Raw genomic sequence first — 19,535 nt, 5'->3', positions numbered from 1 at the left:
AGGTAAAATTATTTTTATTTTTTTCAAAAGACTAAAAATACCCCTTCTATGTGAATTTTTATTTTAATTATAATTTTTATAATTGTTATATTCAGTTAGCAGCTTTTTAATGTCATTCACGTAGAATAAGATTAGGGTTATTTTAGACTTTTAATAAAAAAGTTTTGATAGAATTGCTATCTGATAAGCGTTTCTATTAGATTCTATTGCACCTAATTTACTTGGGCCAAATCCCGAGGACTAAAATGTATTTAACTAATACATCATTTTTATTCTTATTATAAAAAAATATCAATTAACACCTCAGTATGCTTTTTATTTCGTTATATAACCCTCCTCCCAGTTGAAGCATTTGTTCATTGTGTTATCTTCTCACATTCAGAGGCAGAGGAACCAAAGAGAGAGAGATTCCAAAAGCAAAAATTAAAAAAGAAATCTTCAAAAAGTTCGATCTCAACCTTCTATGGCCATTCGTTTTTCCCAACCAAAGCCCCTCCACAAACTCCGCTACTTAACAAGGACGCTCAATTCTGCTTCCTCCTCCATAAGCGCCGTTTCGCCGCTGAATTTTGCGGAGAAACCGGAGCCGACCATTGAGAAACACGACCCCTTTTCCTCACCGCTCAACATTTACGACCATGAGAAGCTATTCAGCTTGATTTCCTCTGCCAAATTGTTGCGTTCCGTTTTCAACCTCAACCTCGCCGCCGTCGAGCCTGTTGTTGATCTCGGCAAGTGGGTTATGAATTCCAGGCTAATGGACATCGATATAACCCGCGAAGCCATCACCGGCTTGGTTAGACACACGTTTTACGAACATTTCTGCGCCGGCGAATCCTCTGCGGAGGCCAAACGCTGCGTCGAGAAAGTTAATGAGGCCGGCTTGAGAGGGATGTTGGTTTACGCAGTGGAGCATACGGATGATGCAAATGAATGTGACCAGAATTTGCGAGGCTTTCTTCAGACTGTTGAATCTGCAAAGACGCTTGCTCCATCTTCGGTAAGATTATTAATTTTCTTTTTATTTCAACTTTATCATTATCATTATCATTAATTTTTGTCGTAATCTTGAGTTTTTTTTTTTTTGAGTTTTTGATTAGTAACGTTTCATGTTTATCTAATTAATCCTATTTACAGTACTTGACGAGTTGACGGTAAATGCTGGTAAGATTTTTTACTAATTAATAGGTGAAATGGTCAAATAATGTGATTAATTTCTGGTGGTGTTTGTTGTTTTTGTTTCTATCATAAAACATTAATAGCTTTTATTATTTAAAAAAAAAAAAAATTTCTGGAAACTTCTTATTTAAAGTTAGCAATAATCTTTTGTTCCCCGCCGTCGCCGCCGTCTTCTCCCTCTAAAAGACGGTCGGTGTTGTTGGAAATTGACGGCTGGTATTAATTTAAAGTCACTTTCAAAGCGTGTTTCAAAAAAGGACTTGTCTAAATAATTAGAAAAAAAGCAATAAAAAAATAAAAAATAGAATCCTGTTTTTTGATCTTTTCCTAGACAGGGGTATATGGAAAGTCGAATAAATAATAAATTTATTAAAGAAAGCAAAAGGGAAATTGTTTAAGTTATCAGAGAAATTAAATGATAAATCTTATCATCGCTGATTCATCTCCAGCTAAGAAAAGTAAAGAAACAGCTTCACTGGGACCAATCTAAGTGGTCACATTAATTAAGTTCGTACTGGAAAAAAGTCAGGTCAGTAAATGCATCGGTCATGGACAAAACACAGGATTTGAATATTTTGAGGCCGTGCATGTTGCCAACTTGGCAATACTTAAGATCCTCTCGCTGGCAACATAATCTCCACTTGACAGTACTTTTGTAAATAATGACAAATTTGTTCCGTACATGTGTCAGTTCTACCTTCAGAGTAGGGGAATCTATTACTTGTCATTCCGTCAATTTTTTTAATTTTTTTTTTGTTTTTTTGGGGTGCAGGTGAGCTTTGTGGTTGCGAAAATCTCTGCGATTTGCCCAATGAGTATATTGAAGAGAGTCAGTGATTTACTGAGATGGCAACATAAGGATTCTTCCTTCAGGCTTCCATGGAAGTTCAATGATTTTCCGATTTTCTCCGATCACAGCCCTTTGTATCATACGCTCGAGAGACCGGAACCGTTGACACAAGAGGAAGAAAACGAACTCCAAGTGGGTTATGACAGATTACTGAAATTGTGTCGGGAATGCGAAGAAGGGAATGTTCCGTTGGTGCTTGATGCGGAGGACACGGTGGTGCAACCGGCCATTGATTATTTGACGTACGCGTCTGCGATTACGTACAATAAAGTTGATAATATAATTGTATACAACACAATTCAAGCGTATTTGAAGGATGCGAAACAAAGAATGTTGCTTGCGACGGAAGCCGCCGAGAAAATGGGAGTTCCGATGGGGTTTAAGCTGGTGAGAGGAGCGTACATGTCGAGTGAAAGTAGGGTGGCGACTTCTTTAGGTTGTGAATCTCCGATTCACAACAGCATTCAGGAGACGCATGCATGCTACAATGAGTGTGCTTCGTTCATGCTTGACAAAATCGCCAATGGCTTTGGTGCACTTGTTCTTGCAACGCACAACGTTGATTCAGGTAGTATATAAATGTTCAATGCATTTAGATTTTACTGTTAGTTTCCGGGGCCTAAAAGAAGAAATGCTGGAAATATTCACAGGGAAAATGGCGGCAGCGAAGGCGATGGATTTGGGAATCGATAAAAGGAGCTCGAGACTTGAATTTGCGCAGCTGTATGGAATGTCAGAGGCGTTATCGTTTGGACTGAAAAATGCAGGGTTTAAAGTGAGCAAGTATATGCCATATGGACCCATTGACATGGTGATGCCGTATCTTCTGAGGCGGGCAGAAGAGAACAAGGGATTTTTAGCTGCCTCTAACCTTGATAGGCAACTCATGAGGTAAAAAAAAAAAAATAATAATAATAATCTTTTACAAAAATGATTTCAGAAAACAGAACAATGTATTTGAAAAGATGTTGATGAAGTTGTGTTTTTGAATGTGATTGCAGCAAGGAGTTGAAAAGAAGACTGAGTGCTTCAATATTCTAAGTTGAAGACAATTCAGATGATGACGAAGACGAAGACGAAGATGATGATGATGAAGGGTGTGGAATAATAAAAGCTTTGGGAAATTGCAAATATTTGTAATTAATAAATTAGAAAGACTTTGTAGTAATTTTCTCCTTTTTAAATAATATTTTCGTATTTTATGGTTCCCAGCCTAAAAAAATCTCCCATGTGCTACATTTTCTGTCTTGGAATTAATTCAATTTCAACGGCGATAATCATGGCTAAGGCTAAGGCTAATTTTAATTGTGAATCAATTACGTAAAATGACAATATATTCAAGACTCGAGACATATTCCATTTGAAAGTGTTTACACACTTTCTTTCTTTCTTTCTTTCAAAAGCAAAGAAAAGTATATCTCAACAAATCACTTTGAAACACTTATCACATTTATGACATTTATCACACTTATCTGATTAATTGAGTTTATAAGATGTTTAATGAGTGAAAATTAGTTAACGTGCGTATGAATTGATCAAGATATCCTGGATACAAAAAANAAAAAAAAAAAAAAAAAAAAAAAAAAAAGGTATGTTTTAAAAAACAACAATATAATAAAATAACAAGTTTTACATTCATGAGAGTAATATACTATTCTTTTCAAAACTCATTTCAAATTTTATATTCTAAATGCATATGGTATTGTAGTATCATTCAATATGTCATCACTTTATTTTTTTATTTACATGTCAATGCCACATATTTAACACATTACTTGGAGTATAAGATTTTAGATATAGTAGAATATCTCTATGGTTATAGTAGTGTGATCATATTAATTTTATTAATACGAAAGTTATAACTTAATAGAAAGGTAGTTACAAAAATTATTTTTTTGATTTAATTATCCTTTGTGCAACACTATAAGTGGTATAAAGGTAAAGTATGTATTACATTAATAATTAATTAATAGAGAATATCAAATCCACGATATAGACATTGATAAAATAGATAGACACAGTTTTAAAAAACTAGTACATGCACGTATCTATGCACTGTTAAATATATGCAAAATCATTGTAAAAGTCTAAATTTTTGCATTCTCTTTAATGTTTTTCTCTCATTGTAAAATCTATAAATACATTGTACTATAACATAACCTATGCAATCTTCAACTAATTTAAGTAATATAGCATGTATTTCTTTTTACAATATATATATAATTATTACTATATGAAGACAAATTTCTTAAAACCAGACCTAAACAATTATTCCTGAAAAATGTTGTTAGATTCCTTTGCCAAATATCATTTCAATCTAATAACGAATCTAATAACTTTCAAACATAGTATTATAAGTTATAAAATCAAATATAACCACGTCTTTATTATAGACCTAGTCACGTGAGTGTCTATATATATATATATATATGATTTTTATTTTTTAAAAAAGAAAAAGTTGCATGTGATAAGAATGGTGAGTAGGGTGGGTCCGGTGGGAGCCAGAACACGTCGATCAGCGGTGTACATTGACATTGTTTTCTCCTAAAATGAGGCAATGCTGCATCAGCTATGACGTGGAGATCAAATTCTATAAGGTAAGCAGGTTGTGTGGGGCCATCCATGTGGGAATGATGTGGAACCAAATGTCGTCCTAATAAATTATAATAAACAAATTTAGGTGAGAGATCCGCTCTGCGCTGCTCCCACATTTTTGGGCATGTGCATTGAATTCAAACCGTATACAACAAGTACTCCACTTCCCCACTTGCACCCTTTCCCCAAAGATATTAGGATTAAATTAATATATTTATTATTTTTAAATATAAAAAGCGTCAACTTTAACTTACTGGCTTTTACCGTTTCTGTTGTCGGTGTTTGTAACATGTCCAACTAGATGAATTATATATTAATAAGAACAGCAACCGACAGTTTCCAATCCCACCGGATATTTTGCAAAATTTCAACTTGATACATCTAATTACATTTATTATAGATTTTTACCTTTAAAGTACCATCATTTCTTTTTATTTTAATAGATTTTCAAATTTTTACTGTATCACATACGTTAGCACGTTAAAGTATGTCAATGCTTTCTTTAGTAAAAGACGGGCTTATGTTAAAAAAAAAAAGGCTCAAGTTAGTAGCATCCAAGTTGACGGTTTTTGGTTTTTTTAGACCAATTTTGAAATCCAAAATCACTTTTGAGACCACCGTTAGACTTCTCACAACCTCCTCTATAAAACTTATACCTTCACTTGCCAACCTCACTCACTATTTCTGAACACCTCCAACAGTCACTAATAGTGTTAGTTTGAGAAGGGGGGAGGGGACTCTAGAATAAATGTAACTACAGGCATCAACTTGAGATTTCGCTAAATCTCGAGTGGGAATATATCCTTTACTCTAATAAGAATATACTTTTTAATTTAATAAATTAAAATTTTCACCCAGAATCATATGTTGTTTTAGTATGTAAATAAATTATATAATCGCTTCATATTCGGCATATGAAAAATTTGAAATTATATATATAAGATTGTCTCTATTTTGATATTCTGTATAAAAATAACCTCTATGTTGTCATAAAAAATTCTGGTCTCAACTTAGACCAGTTATAAATAAGAATAAATTCTACATTATAATAAAGTTATAATTTTTCTAGATCTCATTTTAAGAAACTTGCTTCCATATAGTAATAATTATTTGTATTAACTTTCAGTTTGCACACCTCAATACAAATATTTTAAGTCAATTGAGTTTGTGTATAAACTTTTGGTGGCATGATTGATTTGCTAGAGGGAGAATGAAGAGTGTCACTTGGATTGGTTGAAAATTGCATGAGTTGTGTTATAGTACAATATATTTATAGAATTTACATTGACAAAAAAAAAATTAAAGAAAATGCAAAATTTTAGGGTCCGTTTGGTTCTTTTTTTCATACTCTATTCCCAATCTTATTCTCAAAATAACTGTTTGTTTCTTTATTTAGGAAATACTATTATATTTTATTTAATTACTTTTAGACCTCTTAAGTTTATTAATTTAATTAAACACCCCTAGAAAAAAATTTAAAAATTAACAAAAACACCCCCATCCACCCATAGTTGCCAGATTCCAACAATCACCGTCGGTGGTAGCCGGAATCTATCACAACGACGTACAAACGACCGAAACTGACCGATAATTCGCTGATTTGACCTTTTCCAGCCAGATCCACAGTGGATTTGGTTGTCGTTGACCAACAAGGTCAATGACAACCATATCTTTGACGGCCAGATCTGGCATTTTGTGGCCGTTGACGGCCAAATTTGGTCGAAAAAAGCTAGATCGATGCAGGACCAGTCTGCGTCGTAACGCTAGATTCCGACCAGATTCCGACGATGGTGGCCGGAATCTGGCATTGTGGGTGGGTAGGGGTGTTTTTATCATTTTATAAAATTTTTATATATTGGGGTGTTTAGTTAAATTAGCAAACCTATGGGTTTTTTTGTTAATTTTTAAATTTTTCCTCGTAATAATCACCCTACTCAACTATCAAATACTATTTCCAAAATCCTATCCAAAATAACAAACCAAACATACCCTTAGACTTTTGAGATAACTTTGCATATTCCTAATACCATATAGATACAAGTACTAGTTTTTTGAAACTATGTCTATCTCTTTTATCAATGTTTATACATTTTAGATTTGACATTTTCCATTAATTAGTTATTAATATAGTGCGTGTGTACGATGAAGCTAGGTGGAAAGCTAAATAAGAGTACCAGAAGATTCAAGATCAATAAGATTCCAAGGCCATTTGAAGAGTAAATTCTATATAGCAATAGCTTCCATGTAGTCATAAAAAATTTTAATCCCACTTGAGTCAATTATAAATAAGAATAAACTCCACATTGTGATAAGTTATAATTTTCTAAGTCTCGTCTTAAGGAACCTGTCTCTACATAATAATAATCATTTGTATTAACTTTCATTTTGCACAACTCAATATAAATATTTTCGGTCAATTGAGTTCATGTATTAACTTTGAGTGGCATGGTTGATTTGCTAGAGGAAAAAGGAAATGTATCACTTGAATTGGTTGATGATTGCATGAGTTGTGTTATAGTATAATGTTTTTATAGAATTTACATTGAGAGAAAAACATTAAAGAGAATGCAAAATTTTAGACTTTTAAGATAATTTTGCATATTCCCGATACTACATTGATACAAGTACTAGTTTTCTGAAACTATTCTATCTTTTTTATCAACGTCTATACTAGATTTGACATTCTCCATTAATTAATTATTAATGTAATGTGTGTGTCCAATTAAGCTAAGTGGAAAGCTAAATAAGAATACCACAAGATTCAAGATCAATATGATTCCAAGGCCATTTGAAAAGTAAATTCTATATAGGAATAAATAACATGTAGTCATAAAAAATTCTAATTCCAACTTGAACTAGTTATAAATAAGAATAAATTCCACATTGTAATAAGATATAATTTTCTAAGTATCGTCTTAAGGAACTTGTCTCCACATAGAAATAATTATCTGTATTAACTTTCATTTTGCACAACTCAATACAAATATTTTCGGTCAATTGAGTTCGTGTATTAACTTTGAGTGGCATGGTTGATTTACTAGAGGAAGAATGAAGAGTATCACTTGAATTGGTTGACGATTGCATGGATTGTGTTATAGTATAATGTTTTATAGAATTTACATTGAGAGAAAACATCAAAGAGAATACAAAATTTTAGACTTTTAAGATAATTTTACATATTCCCGATACTATATTAATACAAATACTAGTTTTATAAAATTATGTTGATCTCTTTTATCAATGTCTTTACATATTGGATTTGAGATCCCCTATTAATTAATTATTAATGTAGTGTGTGTCCAATGAAGCTCGGTGGAAAGCTAAATAAGAATATACCACAAGATTCAAGATCAATAAGATTCCAAGGCCATTTGAAAAGTATATACGACACATTATTCAAAGAGAATCCAAGGAAAAGTTAAACCTGTGAAATGAGTTGGTGGCCGCCATTATTGACCCGTGGCTGCAGAGTGGGAATCAAAGTGGAATCCCAACCAGCTGGGAGTGTCAGACGATTGATTTTCGAGAGGATGGAATCTCTACGAATGCGGACAAGAAGTGCAACTTTATATTTCTGAAAATGACAATCAACATAGGAATCAACCACCCATTTTTACGCATGAAATCAAAGTATTGCCCACTTCTTTTGAATGTTTTTACTTGTTGAAATGTGGTAAAGAATATTGTAGAGGGAGGGAAAAAGAAAGCTGCACATGAAATGCAGCCAGAGCCAACCATATATAAAAGTGCAGATAGAATCAGCAAGAAACAAGATTCCATGATATTGACTTCCACGTAACATCATTAATATTAAATAGAATAGTATTCACTAAATAATGGACCAAGAGACTGAAAATGGCATGTTGGGGCTCAAACTGCCAAACATTAATCATCCATTTTCCAGTATTGCTGTCAAAGTTTGATTCCATTTTCAATCACTTTTCATGTAAATCCATGCACACTTACCAATATTTGATACTTTTGACAATTCAAATCAATAGTAAATATGTTGTTAATCACCACAATCTTTCAACAACTAGCCCACTGCCCACTTAGTGTAAGCCCATGCATTTCATACCAGATACACAGATATCATAAAGTTTTCCAGAAAGCAAACATTGTTTTGTTTATTTGATTTTACTTCCATTTTTTTTTTTTTTAATAACATTTTCAATATATTTAACGAACTTTTGGAAAAACAAAAGGAAGAAAAAGTTAAGTTCTATTAGTATTCTGCAAGATGTATTTTTCAAAGTTCGATTGGTGAACTCATATGGTGATAACATACCTCAATATCAGAAGCACATCTTACATCCAAAAGAAAGAATTTACTGGTTATCTACTGGTATATAATGATAGCTAATTCTATAATATTTTATTTGTAAGTCAGACCGTCTTATATATGTATAACTAATTTGATACATATGATCAAACTCAAATCATATATCATATGCTTAAACAGTAACAATGGGACCTGGGAAACATCATTGAAACACATTCACAGGCTTATATCATATCTAACCTACCAGTCAGCTCTAATTCGGTGTCTATCTGAAATGCTCTATAAAATTTATGATCCTAATGTTAGAGATGGGTATAAGCACGGGATAATAAACCACAGGCCACCCATTTCTCCATCATTATGGTAGCGACCTTCATCATCAATATGATGACCTTCTCAATCTACAGATGGCCATTCACTAATTGGACGTCTGTTAGCTTGGGGGCCAATAGCGGATTTCACAATTACTGAAACTGAGGGCCTTACTCAGAGCAAAGAAAGATACTAATTTGTGCAGCTAAAAGCGAAAGAACACAACAGTTTCACTGATTTCAATGGGTACATCTCTTGAGCAAAAGATTGTAAAGAGAAATCAAAATTGCTTATGCACTTAGATCTTAGAAAAACCTCGACAATAGCGAAACCGATGAATCACAGTAAAAGCACTGAGAAAGCACACATACTCATCAGCTTAGAGTTTGATAGCCTAAAGGCCCTGGCAAACTATCCTGTTTTGTGTCATTTCTTCCCATGAGAGATGGTATCCATGGGAAAATTTTCCCAAGCTCTTCGCTTATTGTAGTAGGCTTTAGCTGTCTATCATTGATCCCAAACTTTGCCCTTTCTATAGCTTCCATTATGTCTTCCCTTGTCACAGTTTCACTGCCTGCAACACCCAAAATTAAAATGTTATATTCCATTTAAATGGTCAGAAACTCAGAATTGTAATCTTCATAAAGTAATTTTAAGTTAACAATTTTCCTTTGTTTACCAAAAAATGAATTAGAAAACAACATAAATAAAAACCAGGTGTCAAAGAAAAGACAATGGAGATAGGAAGGCAGAGCATGGGGGTCAGTGTAGATAGGAAGGGCTTGACACTCAGAGAAGATGTCAGGAAAAAATCATAGAAGACTTAACTGGTAAGATTATAACTACCATATGCAAGAGTAAAATGTTGTTGGAGGCAGAAATAAAGCAGGTAGCAATGTGCACATACAAAATACTTCAACCTCACCTCGACGAGCAGCAAGTAAAGCAGATTCATTCACGATGTTTGCTAGATCAGCACCTACAAAGCCTGGGGTGACAGAAGCAACAAGATCACCAATAAGACGTGTATCTTCTTCCAGAGGAATACCCCTCAAATGCACAGACAAGATCTTTCTTCTTCCTTCCTCATCAGGTTCTCCTACAAGAACTTTTCTGGAGAAGCGACCAGGGCGACAAAGGGCTGGATCCAATGCCTCTGGCCTATTAGTTGCTGCAATGACAACCACTTTCATGTCTGACTCAAATCCATCCATTTCAGTCAGCAACTGTAAGGGCAGATTTGTTAAAAGCCATTTTAGAGTAGGAAATTAATTTTGAGAACATAATGAAACATAAAGTTTGGCTTGTAAGACAGGTTAAAAAAGTTTAAGTTATAATTCTGAAGCACAAAATATAACTCATTAGAAATTTTTGCAATAATTCAAAATCATTGAATTTACTAATTAATACTCTTCTGGATTAGGTTAGTAATTGTAAAGCAAAATATTACTCGACAGAATTCAATCGAAATATCATTTATATTAATTCAAATAAATGAGAAAATTACAAGAAAGATGAACAAACTTCAATGTTAGCTTACCTGATTCAGTGTTTGGTCACGTTCGTCATTGAAACTTCTACCACGCTTTCCTCCAACTGCATCAAGTTCATCAATGAATATGATTGCTGGTGCACATTTCCTTGCTGCACTAAAGAGGTCTCTGATGCGAGCTGCCCCTCTTCCAACAAACAACTCCACAAATTCACTGGCAGAAACAGTGAAAAATGGCACTCCTGCTTCACCAGCCACTGCACGAGCAAGCAATGTTTTCCCAGTTCCAGGGGGACCCACCAGCAACACTCCTCTAGGTAACTTTGCTCCTAGTTTTTGGTAGTTTATTGCTCCTTGAAGGCATGAAACTATCTATAGACGAGAGTATGTCAATAAAGATAAATGGAAGAAAATAAAACTTTACTTGGCCAACCACAAGGGAGATCAGTTAACAAACTTAACATGGCATGCAAACATGAACACGAGTAAACGCTATATCTTCAAGGACTTTACACAAAAATATCTAAAATAAACTAGTCTTAGCAGAAAAAAAGAAACTAAAAGAGATCTCAAGATACTTTGACAACAGTTGTACATCATTTTTTTTTTTTTTTTTTTTGAGAAGAAACACAGTCGTGTATCATTTAACTTGCACAAATATCAAAATCAGATGAGCCAGTTACAGGCCCAGCAGCCTGTTTAAGGAGAGTCAGGAGACTGTTATGTGCTCTAGGAAATAAGTGTAACTGGAAAATTCAAACTTTAATTAGTAATACTAAGACTACCACAATAAAAATTCGAATAGTCAGAATATAAACAAAAGAAAATACATCCTGAACAAGAAGATTTTGGCAGTACACAAAATTAAGTTCATTCCTTTTTCTCTTCTCAGACCCAGAATAAATCACATTTATTATTTGGAAGCAGAAAAAGTGGCCACCATTAAGCCTAACACATGCTTCATGACTATATTTTTGACATTGCCATGTTACCGTAAGATCAAAACTGAAGCACCTGATGCTCCTCCAGGCTTACAATATAATCATAAACTTCTATTCCTCGCAAAGGATATTCACTTAATGCCAGGTCATAGTCAATAGAATTAACAGTGTAGTCCACATTAAATATTGAAGCTCAGAATGCCAAGATCCAGATTAAACTATAGGCTATCAGAAATTTAACATGAGCTTCATGATGATACCTTTGAGATGAATACTATATAAATTTATATCCCAACTTTTGCATCTCAAGCGATGTGGCACTGATTTCTGATTGTGATTTGGATTATGTGATTATGATAGACCTCCCATCAAGAAGGTGTACCAATACAGAGGGCATAAGAGTAAAAAGCCATAAGAGTGCATGCGTTAGTGGATAATAGTTTGAGGCGTGTGGCATGTGAAGAATCAATTAGTGAGAAGGGAATAATTCAGTTAACTGATTTATGTATAAAAGGGAGAGCTTAAGTAGGAAAGGGGAGAATTATTATCATTAGTCAGTTAAAGAGGTCCCCAGCTCCTCGAATTGATGGGACTATCTGTTGCATTTTCTATTTCATTGTAATTGAGCACTGCTCTAGGAATTGCCATTTCTATTGTATTAATACCATATTGAGTTGATCCAGCATTACATTTGAGTATTATCATTCAGTTTGTCTCTGTCGAGTTTGCTTATTGTGTTGCGTGATTGAGTGAGTTGCTTGGAGTTCTATCAAATTGGTATCAGAGCCTTGTGTGGGTAATGACTAAATCAAGAATGGAACAGAAGGTTGAAGGATTGGAGAAGGAAATAGGTAGTATGGAGAAGGAGCTAGGGGGAATGAAGAAAGAGTTGGGAAGTACCAAGAGATATCTACTTGAGCTACGAGAATGGATGAGGTTGAAGGAGAAAAGGGAGGCCAGTACTAGTCGCGATCAGGGCAAAACTACTCTGGGGGAGAATTCAAATAACAACGACAGTGGCGGAGTTGATCGGAATAAAGAAATCGAGAGATCTAAAGATGAGAGGAAGAGTAAGAAATTAGAGTTACCGGTGTTCAATGGGGAAGACCCCTATGGGTGGACTTTCAGAGCGGATCGTTATTTCTTAGTCAATCATTATGCGAAGGAAGAGAAGGTAGAAGTGTCGTGGTTTGTATGGAGGGGCGTGCACTGAATTGGTATCAGTGGGTTGAATCAAGAGCGCCAATCAGTTCATGGGAAGCCTTTAAGGCTGCTGTGGTTGCAAGGTTTCGTCCATCCTTTAAAGGATCAGCATACGAAGCACGAGTAGCATTAAAACAGACCTGAACAATCACAGAATACAGGGAGAACTTTGAGGCACACACCACACCTTTGCGCGAGGTAGAGGAGAACTGTTAATGGGGGTATTTCTCAATGGACTCAAAGAGGAGATCTGGGCCGAATTGCGCCTAGCCCAACCAACCACACTTTTTACACTAATTGAACAAGCCCATTGAGTAGAGGAGAAGAATTGGGTTTTGGAGAAGAGTAGGTCCAACTCGTTTAGAGCCCAAAACACAAAAATGAAGCATCCCAGATCCATGGCGCTCAAATGCGTGGAGCCCTAGCCCCTTTTCACGCACTCTAGACCTCACCCCAAGCAGATTTGGTGAACGAAGAGAGAGATCAATGAAGACCCCCACGCTAGGATTTCGCGGAGAAGGATTTTGGCGCATGATTGACGCCGAGATACAAAGTAAGAAGGAACGCGGGCTCTGTTTCAGATGTGACGAAAAATATAGTCCAAATCATTGATGTAAAGGGAGGTCGTTGTAGATTTTGTTAGTAACTGATGAGGACGCACCGGAAAGGAGGAGCCCAAATCTGAAGTTGATGATGAAGTCAACATGGTAGGTAACCCTTTGGCATTGTCGATGAACTGTATTGTAGGTATGACAATTGACAAGACTCTGAAGCTCAGAGGGTTGATTGGAGATGAGAAGGTAATTGTTTTGGTGGATAGTGGGGCATCCCACAACTTTATTTCAAAGGAATTAGTGTGGAAGCTAGGCCTGGAAATTGAGAAGGGAAAACAATTTGGAGTAATGGTAGGGAATGGTTTCACAATCAGAGGCGAGGGAATTTGCAGGAATGTGAGTATGAGGATTCAGGAGGTTGAGCTGACACTGGACTTTTTCCCATTTGATCTAGGAGGAGCAGATGTGGTGCTGGGAATATCATGGTTGAGCACTTTGGGAAATGTGTGCTCTAATTGAAAAAACTTGACGATGACATTTGATAGTACTAGGAAGAAAATAGTGTTGCAAGGGATCCCTCCTTAGTTAAGACTGTAGTCTCTCTCAAAGCAATACTCAAGACACTACAGAGTGAAGGAGTGGGGTATGTGGTCAAATTTTGCTCTATCGAGAGTAAAGGAGAGGAGAAGATTGAACCCATAGAGCCTGGGGTTGCTGCCCTAATAAAGGAGTTCCACCATTTGTTTGAACAACTGAACAGTTTACCTCCCAAAAGACCTATTGACCATGCCATAACTCTCCAAAACTAATCCAAACCCCCTACCCTACGTCCTTACAAGTACTCCTATGCCCAAAAGAATGAGATAGAAAGGTTGGTGGACGAGATGATGGTGTCAGGAATAATCCAACCGAGTACTAGTCCTTTTGCCTATCTGGTGTTCTTAACCCCTTTTGCCTATTTGGTGTTCTTGGTTAAGAAGAAAGACGACAACTGGCGTTTTTGTGTCGATTACTGTGCCCTCAACAACATAACCATACTCGAAAAATTTCCCATTCCTTCTATTGATGAGCTGCTAGATGAGTTGGCGGGTGCTATTTTCTAAATTGGATTTGAAATCTGGATATCACCAGATAAGAGTGAGGGTAGAGGATGTGCCGAAAACCGCATTCAAGACTCATGAGGGGCATTACGAGTTCCTGGTCATGCTGTTCGGGTTGACAAATGCCCCCTCCATCTTCCAGGCCTTGATGAATACAATTTTCAGACCCGTTTTGAGGAAATTTGTATTGGTATTTTTTGATGACATCTTAATCTATAGCCCAGACCTAGAAGCTCACCTCAATTACCTGAGATACGCCTTCCAAATCCTGACTAAACATGCGCTTGTCGTCAACCACAAAAAGTGTCTCTTTGCGCAGCTGAAGCTGGAATACTTAGGACATCTGATTTCTTCGGAGGGAGTAGAGGTAGATCCCGCAAAAGTTGAATCAATGTTATCATGGCCCGTTCCACATACCATCAAAAGTCTAAGGGGTTTCTTGGGATTGACAAGGTACTACCATTAAGGATTATGGGTTGATAGCTCAGCCATTGACTAAGTTGCTTCGAAAAGACGCCTTCGAATGGAATGACCAGGCTCAACAAGCTTTTGAAAAATTGAAAGTTGCTATGTCCTCAGTTCCCGTGTTGGCTGTCCCAGATTTCAGTCTTCCATTTGAAGCCCACACAGACGCATCTGGCCAAGGGTTGGGAGCTATATTAATTCAAAACCAACGTCCCATAGCCTTCCTTAGCAAAGCATTTTCCAACCAGTCATGACAAAAGTCAGTATATGAAAGGGAATTGATGGCAATCGTGTTCGCGGTTCACAAATGGAGCCACTACCTTATCGGACAAAAGTTCATTATCAAAACGAACCAACGCAGTTTGCAATTCTTGACAGATCAAAGGGCGAAGACACCTAAAAAACAAAAATGGATTTCTAAGCTTCTAGGCTACACGTTTGATATCATTTACCAACCTGGTAACTCTAATCAAGTGGCCGATGCCCTATCCCGAAGAGAAGACACAAAGTTGGCTGTTGTATCTATTGTTACTTTCTCAGAATTTGATGATATTGCGGCTGAGGTACAACAAGATGCAAAGCTCCGGACTATCATCCAAGACCTGATGTTTGATCCCCATAGCCGCCCAAACTATAGTCTCTGCCGCGACTGTCTTCTCTACAAACACAGGTTGGTACTACCAAAATCCTTTAAATTTATTCCTCAGTTGTTGGATGAATTTCACAACAGGTCAGTAGGAGGCCACTCTAGTTTTTTTAGAACATATAAGCGAGTGACAAATCTGGTTTATTGGAGGGCATTAAAAGGGATGTTCAAGCTTTTGTGTAGCATTGCTCGGTCTGTCAATTGAATAAGCAGCTAGCCCTTAAGCCCGCAGGACTTCTCCAGCCTTTTCCCATTCCCACCTAGGTGGTCATGGACCGGTTAACCAAATATAGTCACTTCCTTCCCTTATGTCATCCCTACATGGCCAAAGAGGTGGCTGTTCTTTTTGTTTCAAAGGTTGTCAAACTGCATGGCTTCCCAAAGTCAATTGTATCTGACAGAGACCGAGTGTTCATCAGTCAATTTTGGTAAGAATTGTTTAAGGCAGCAGGTACCAAGCTGAAATTCAATTCGGCGTATCACCCTCAAACCGACGGACAAACGGAGGTAGTCAATCGTTGTTTAGAAGCTTATCTCCGTTGCTTTTGTAGCAACCAACCTAAACACTGGCCAAGGTGGTTCGCATGGGCTGAATTTTGGTATAATTCTACCTATCACAATGCAACTAAGATGACACCATTCAAAGCACTTTATGGCCGCGACCCACCCACTCTTCTACACTTCACCGACTACCCATCCTTGGTCGAAGGAGTGAACCAGTAGATGGCTGAGCGTAACTCCATTTTGGATACGCTGAAACATAGCTTGAGTGTTGCCTAGGCCCACATGAAAACCCATGCTGATGTCCATCGCCGGGATGTCACCTTTCAACCGAGAGACCAGGTGCTTTTAAAACTTCAACCATACCGTCTAAACTCAATGAAAAGTTGAGTCCACATTTTTATGGACCGTTTCCCATTTTAGAGAAAATTGGGCAGGTTGCCTACAAACTGGTGCTACCTCCAACATCCAAGATCCATCCATTTTTTCACGTATCACAGTTTAAGCGCAGCCTGCACAGCTCGATTCCCATCTAATCCCTACCCTTATGCCTCACTGAGGACATGGAGCTATAGGTACAACCGAAATTTGTTTTGGTAGTCCGCACGTTGGTTAATGGCTCTCAAAAAGTCCTCATTAAGTGGAAAGACTTAGCCCCATTTGAAGCCACTTGGGAGCTATCGGACACCATCAAGCTTCAATTCCCTCACTTTCACCTTGAGGACCTCCCATCAAGATGGTGTATCAATATAGAGGGCATAAGAGTAAAAAGTCGTAAGAGTGCATGCGTTAGTGGAGAATGGTTTGAGGCGTGTGGCGTGTGAAGAATCAATTAGTTAGAAGGGAATAATTCAGTTAATTGATTTATGTACAAAAGGGAGAGCTTAAGTAGGAAAGGGGAGAATTATTATCATTAGTCAATTAAGGAGGTCCCCAACTCCTCAAATTGCTGGGACTATCTATTGCATATTCTATTTCATTGTAATTGAGCATTGCTCTAGAAATTGCCATTTCTATTCTATTAATACCATATTGAGTTGATCCAGCATTACATTGAGTATTATCATTCAGTTTGTCTCTATCGAGTTTGCTTATTGTGTTGCGTGATTGAGTGAGTTGCTTGGAGTTCTATCAGATTATCAGCAATATCAATGTGTATCTCGAAATAAAGCCACATCACATTTGGGATATATACATAGGAAGTATAACAGTACTTTTGAGAATACTATATTACCGTAAGACCAAAACTAGAAGTATTTGATGCTTCTTCAAAGGATTTTTGAGATTTTATTTTGTAAATATCTGGCACTTTGGTCCACCACAGTAAACTTTAATATTTTCTATATACTAGTTGTTTAACTTCCAAAAAAAAAAAAAAAAAAAAAGGCTTTCCGGCATGCATAGAGCTGATAATCGTTCCAACCAGACCAAACTATCTCAATAGTAAGGAAAAAAGAAAGAACATGATAACCAGAGAACATAAGCTTATTTATTCGATGCTATATCAAAGGAAGAGATGCATACCTCCATAAGCTCTACTTTAGCAGTGTCAACACCCTCCACATCATCAAAGTTAACCATCTGTTTATTGGGCCGTTGCCGTTTTGCTGGGCTATTAGCAGCAGAAAGTTGACGATAAAGAAGCCACATCAAAGGGGTTAAGGGAATCCACAAAGATATCACAGTAATTAAAATATTTCTCATTGACTTTAATGGTGATTGAGGAGCTGAGCTATAAGTTGTTCCCTTTTCTCTCATCAAACTAAGAAGAAATTTCTCATCATGATCTATTTTTCTAGTGGAAAACTCCCACTGAGGAATAGAAGATTGATTCCTTGAAAACTTCTTCAAAATATTGAAATTAACTGCCACTGCCACTGCCACTCTCACACCATCATTTCCGGCAGCCATATGATCCACATTCTCAGTTGAATCATTTACTACTGGTGATTTTTCTTCTGTAATCTCAGTAGTATCAAAACTCTGTACGTTTGTGTTATAATATATCCGACGAGACCCCTCTTCAAGTAAAACTTTTGTAACAGACCCGTTTTGAAGGCTTGTTATCAAGTCCGAATATGGAACAATCTTCGGTGATGGCAATGTCGTTAAATTTACAAGCAAATAGCACAGCCCCAGAGCAACAGATATCAAAGTAGACAAAGTCACCCTCCTAATATTCTTCCTCAAAAACATCCCAATATCATTCAACACCGACCTAAGAGAAACCCTCTTCAATCTCACTATCAACAACCGCAACCTTGGACGCAATCTTAACGAAAATCTCCTTCTCAATTTCCCATTACCTCTATTCTCCAAATGGGTTCCTTTATCTTCAATGCTTCCTTTCACTAATGGCCTAATTCCATTGCTACAACACAACCCATGTTGAGACTTACAACAATCATAAAATCCCAACAAGGGAACTCCAAATTCTCCAATATTAAGAAACCTAAACTTATTGTTACAAAGCAACAAATGTGAAGATTTCCAGTAACAATTATAAAACCCCACAGAAGCATTATAACAAGCACTAGTATATCTCATCAAAGACTTGGTTTTGACACCATAAAGTCCAATGTTTTCTTGAGTAGGCAAAAACCCATTATTGCAAACAACAGAAAAACAAGCCATCTCTTTTGTACAACTACAACAAGTACTATATAGGCATAATTATTATCAACAAAACAAAATCCAAGAAATACCCAGTAACAAAAAGAAGGTCGTAAATGATAGGAACAAAGTGATATTGTTAAAGCGGTGAAATGAACATGAAAAGGGTATTCTTACCAGGTGGACTGTGAGCTTGGTGGAAACTGAGAAATGAGTTAATGAAATGAAAGAAGATGATAAGAGACAGACAGTTGAGGAAAAGTGTAAAAGATCTCATAAAAGTGGGCTGGATTGTGTGTACGTGGCATGTTGTGAATGGGTTAATCGGATTCTCAACTCTGTTCTTGGTTGTAGTTGAATACGTTTAATAATAAAATAACCTTAAGAAAATAGTTTTTATTAAAAAAACTCTCAATAATTTCTTTAAAAAATAGAGTTAATGGCATTAATTCCATTTAAGGCATGATACAATAACAATATTCTTCAAAGGTTTTGAATAAACTGTTAATAATTTCTTTAAAAAAACAAGGTTCTTGGTTATTATTATTAAAAATTAAAAGGAAAAATGTTTATGGGTCTTGGAAAATCTTTGCATTTTATTATCACATATTATTTTAAAAAATGATTGAAAAACCTTATAATAAACGTGAGGTTTTAGTGAAAAATTATTTTAAAATATGTGAAATTATAAAGACTTTTTCCCACCCAAGGTTTGCCTTAATGACCCTATCCCACGCAAAAGTTTTAAAATACCACTTTTTCACCCAAAAATAATATTTTGTTAATACCCAAAATCGAATCC

The 19,535-nt window shown here is 36.2% G+C and overlaps 2 protein-coding genes across 2 annotated transcripts; one reads left to right on the top strand and one right to left on the bottom strand.

Annotated features, from left to right (window-relative positions):
• Positions 1 to 349: 349 nt before the first annotated feature.
• LOC116139606 (proline dehydrogenase 2, mitochondrial-like) lies at positions 350 to 3,347 on the top strand. The gene is made up of 4 exons (XM_031425288.1): positions 350 to 1,000; positions 1,952 to 2,597; positions 2,680 to 2,920; positions 3,031 to 3,347. Exons 1-4 carry the CDS (start codon positions 464 to 466, stop codon positions 3,068 to 3,070), a joined length of 1,464 nt encoding a protein of 487 aa, XP_031281148.1. The 5' UTR covers positions 350 to 463; the 3' UTR covers positions 3,071 to 3,347.
• Positions 3,348 to 7,810: 4,463 nt separating this feature from the next.
• On the bottom strand, positions 7,811 to 18,970 carry LOC116139598 (probable inactive ATP-dependent zinc metalloprotease FTSHI 3, chloroplastic). The gene is made up of 5 exons (XM_031425277.1): positions 17,645 to 18,970; positions 10,759 to 11,082; positions 10,144 to 10,444; positions 9,590 to 9,792; positions 7,811 to 8,198 (listed from the first exon to the last, which is right to left on the bottom strand). Exons 1-4 carry the CDS (start codon positions 18,752 to 18,754, stop codon positions 9,593 to 9,595), a joined length of 1,935 nt encoding a protein of 644 aa, XP_031281137.1. The 5' UTR covers positions 18,755 to 18,970; the 3' UTR covers positions 7,811 to 8,198; positions 9,590 to 9,592.
• Between the last annotated feature and the right edge of the window lie 565 nt (positions 18,971 to 19,535).

The sequence above is a fragment of the Pistacia vera genome, unplaced genomic scaffold (assembly GCF_008641045.1).
Source record: "Pistacia vera cultivar Batoury unplaced genomic scaffold, PisVer_v2 Contig352, whole genome shotgun sequence".
NCBI classification, from domain to species: Eukaryota; Viridiplantae; Streptophyta; class Magnoliopsida; order Sapindales; family Anacardiaceae; genus Pistacia; species Pistacia vera.
The sequence above is the reverse complement of the archived record's forward strand: the minus strand, read 5'-3'. Positions and strand labels throughout refer to the sequence as shown.